At 48.8% G+C, this 3,349-nt stretch overlaps 2 protein-coding genes across 2 annotated transcripts, besides 1 other annotated feature; both read left to right on the forward strand.

The window, feature by feature from the left end:
• Positions 1-939: 939 nt before the first annotated feature.
• TraAM80_09821 (uncharacterized protein) lies at positions 940-1,698 on the forward strand (the record flags this gene model as incomplete). Its single annotated transcript, XM_029386483.1, has 1 exon — positions 940-1,698. One exon carries the CDS (start codon positions 940-942, stop codon positions 1,696-1,698), a length of 759 nt encoding a protein of 252 aa, XP_029233678.1.
• A 193-nt stretch (positions 1,699-1,891) lies between these two features.
• Positions 1,892-2,629, forward strand: TraAM80_09822 (Gim5A protein; the record flags this gene model as incomplete). Its single annotated transcript, XM_029386484.1, has 1 exon — positions 1,892-2,629. The coding sequence occupies one exon, from the start codon at positions 1,892-1,894 to the stop codon at positions 2,627-2,629; it is 738 nt and encodes a 245-aa protein (XP_029233679.1).
• Positions 2,630-2,912: 283 nt separating this feature from the next.
• Positions 2,913-2,940: a microsatellite.
• Positions 2,941-3,349: the final 409 nt, after the last annotated feature.

Consider the following 3,349-nt stretch of genomic DNA (forward strand, 5'->3'; position numbering starts at 1 on the left):
AAAAAACATAAGATGGAAGGAGTGGGAGGGGAAAAAGTAGTGGTGACATTCGGGACATGCACATCTGGCAAGAAAACACTTAAAGTGTCAGTGAGGGGAAAGAAGTCAAGAGTGAGAGAGCGATGAAGAAAAAAAAAGGAGGCAGAAACCAGCGAAGGATTAGGGGTGGAGCAAGTACGCGAGCGAGACAATTGATTACCGCTTTTCCTTTTTTGATACAAGCTGCATATCTACGTGCACATTTGCTGGCCGGTATTCCATTTTTTTTTTTTTTTGCTGTTCCATAAGTAGTATTTTTTTCTGGTGCGTCTTTGTGACCCGTTTTTGGCTCTTCTTGTATGTTTGTAGGTGTCGGTTGCTGATGCCCCGCAACGGCAAACACATGAAGGGGCTTTCTCTGTAATTGTCTGCACGGGGATGGAGTGGGGAATTTTGCTGGCTCTCCAACGGTGTGCCTGTGCGAGCGGCTATTTATGTGAGCCTCGACTGATTTGATTGCTTTTATTATGACTACAATTATTGTCGTTGCCCTTTACGCGTTATGAAGCATGCGAAATCGAGAAGGATGAATGAATCAGGGGCTGTGGTCGGCCGATAGGGGTGTAGTTGGATAGTGGCTGCACGTCCGGGGAAGGAATAGGGCGAGTTTTTGCCATTGAGGCATGCGTGCTGATGTGGCTGTTTACTGTAGTGTGAGGGGGAGGCCGCGATGGTGGTGGCGCCAACGAGGGGGCCGTGCCATCTTTGCCTAATGCAGCCGACGCACAGACGGTGCTTTTGAAGCAGACAAAGGGCGAGGGCCACGAGGAAGGTGCGTTGTCTCCCTCGCTGATAGATCGCTCAAAAAACCAACAAGTTGTTATACGAAAGGGCGGTGCTTGAGTGGCCTTTTTTGACACCGAGGCCGTCGATTGCATAGTGGGAAGGTACGAGAAGGAAATGACGGTTGCCGATCAGTTAATGAAGAAAAAAAAACAGAAAAAAAAGCAGGAGCAGGGTCTGCTTTGCTTTTATGATCACGAGGAGGATCGGCGTCATAGTCAGTGGCTTAAGGACCAGGGGCACGTGCGCGAGACCCTCAAAGTTCATTGGCTGGATATGATTATGGGTAAGCCATTGCTTTGCTTGACCTACTTGGCGCGCGTGGGGACAACCGTGGGATTCTTCCACGGAGTGGGGCGCTCGGTGTATCTTTATCGTACTATGGACAAGATATATATTAAGCTCCATGGTGTTAGCTTTGCGGGCATCGCCTTGTGCGAAGCTAGTATTTCGATTGTGAAGGGCGCCCTTGTGGCGGCGGCTGGCACTGCGGGTATAGTAGTGGGTGAATCTGCGACGAGCATTACGAGAGCGATTACCACCAGAGATGTCTCTGTGCCGGAGCGTGCATGGATTAACGTTTGGGTTTGTGGTACTTCTGGCGGGCTTTTCGCTTTGGGGTTGGGGTTGGGTTGGGGGGGGGGGGGGGCGTTTACAGCTTTGCACGCTTCCATCCTGACACCTTGGGGAATGGCGGCGACTGTGATGGGTTTTACAGCTGTCAGCTCCCTCCTGGGACTCGCACTAGCCTGTATCACATATCATCCCTTTGCTGCTGCACGTCAGGGTCGCACTTACGACCCCTACTGGCACCCATGGTACACGAGGAGACTTAATGACGGTGGCGGTGCCTACATGCGTGGGAGGTACATCTGACACAATGCTTCACTTCTCGTTATGTGGGTGCTTTTGTTTTTTCTCTTTTCTGGCAATGCTCTACTGCTTCTCTAACACGTTGAAAAGTTTTCTTTTCTTGACGCTGGTAACGCCTCCATCCTTCCTTCCTTTAGCTGCAACCAAAACAAAGCGAATACTCATAAAGAGATAATAACAAATAACACCACCAAAAATGTCTGCCTTTGCTCACGCATACCTTTCCGACACGTGGAACCGTGACAAGGTCATGGCAATTGTGCAGTTTCTTCCGATGGCGCTGGAGGGTCCTGTTCGAAATGCCGGTTGTGATTCCCTTGCCGTATCTCTGGGCAATTTGTCAAAGATGGCGGACGCGTATCGTGCGGTCACCCGTTTGTCTCTGGTGTTAAACGCACTTTCGTCCAAGACGTTGACGGCTCTGGCGAAGCCAGGGGAAGATGCCTTTGTTCGTCGTCTTGATCAGGTTTCACACGCGTTCCACATCGGCTTCTGCCTCAACGAGCACACGGCGGTGCTTGCGGGGCGGGGAGTGTTTAATTCCGGGCTGGCACGCCTGGGTGGTGTCGCTGTGCTTTGCTGGTTTTACACGCTTGTCGTGGGTTTGGTCCGGCAGGTGTACCTGCTGGCGAAACACAGCCCCAATGGTCCCTGCAAGGTTCTGATGCCGGGGGATGCAAATGACACGAAGGTTGTTCCATACACGCACGAGGAGTGCAAGCGTGCTGTGGTGAACCTGGTGAAGCTGAGCCTTTTTACCGTATTTTCAATGACGTGTCTGCCTGATGGCAAGCCCCAGCTGCTGCAGGAGCCATGCAGCTTCTTGATGCCCTTGCACCAGTTGGTCAGAGCGCTTGCACCAAACAAGCTGAACCTGAGTGACACTGTGCGTGGTCTCTTTGCCGTCACCGCATCGCTATGCGATTTCTATTAAGGTTTTTGTGGTATATCATTGGGGCGGTCAGAAGCTAGGAATACAAATAAGAAATTGAAGAAAAAACAAAGAGCGTGATTGTTTTTGGCTATTTTACATGATGTTTTTTTTTTAGGTTTATTGTGTTTTGTGGTTTGTAATTTAAAGAAAACGACCCTGTGGTGATATTTTTCAAAAGATAGATATATGCGGTTTGACTTCTCCTTCTCCCGGCTGAGAAACGCAACTGTGTAGGTAATTGTTGTTTTTTTCTTTTCAGGGTGAATTTGTTCTTCGGAAAAGCGTCTGTCTGTGTGTGTGTGTGTGTGTGTAGGAGCTGCAGTGATTCCGAGGCGCGTTCGTCAGTAAAGGGTTCTCTCGGCAAAAAAAAAAACGAAATTATTTCATGCGTAGTATTATTTTGCTTGACAGGATTTTTTTTCCCGTTTACTGCGTGCAACTTTGGCTGCTGAAGCATGTGAAGCACGTGTGCTCATTCTGCCTCGTTGTTTGAGTTGGGTGAAGAGCGCCATTATCGGTGTCGGGTGAATTTGTTTTGGGATTTTTTGTTTGAGCGCTTTTATCAAATTTATTTTTTAAATATTTTTTTTTTCTTTTTGGTCACCGCGTGAGATCTTTGCTTTTGGCGCGTTTTGTTCTGCGTTCCCCTTGCTGGTGGGCATGCGTTGGCGCGTATTTTGTTGTTGTTAAATACCTGTTTTTTTTTGCTGTTCCATAAGT

Source organism: Trypanosoma rangeli (assembly GCF_003719475.1).
Source record: "Trypanosoma rangeli strain AM80 chromosome Unknown Tra_15.4_contig_00690, whole genome shotgun sequence".
Taxonomy (NCBI): Eukaryota; Euglenozoa; class Kinetoplastea; order Trypanosomatida; family Trypanosomatidae; genus Trypanosoma; species Trypanosoma rangeli.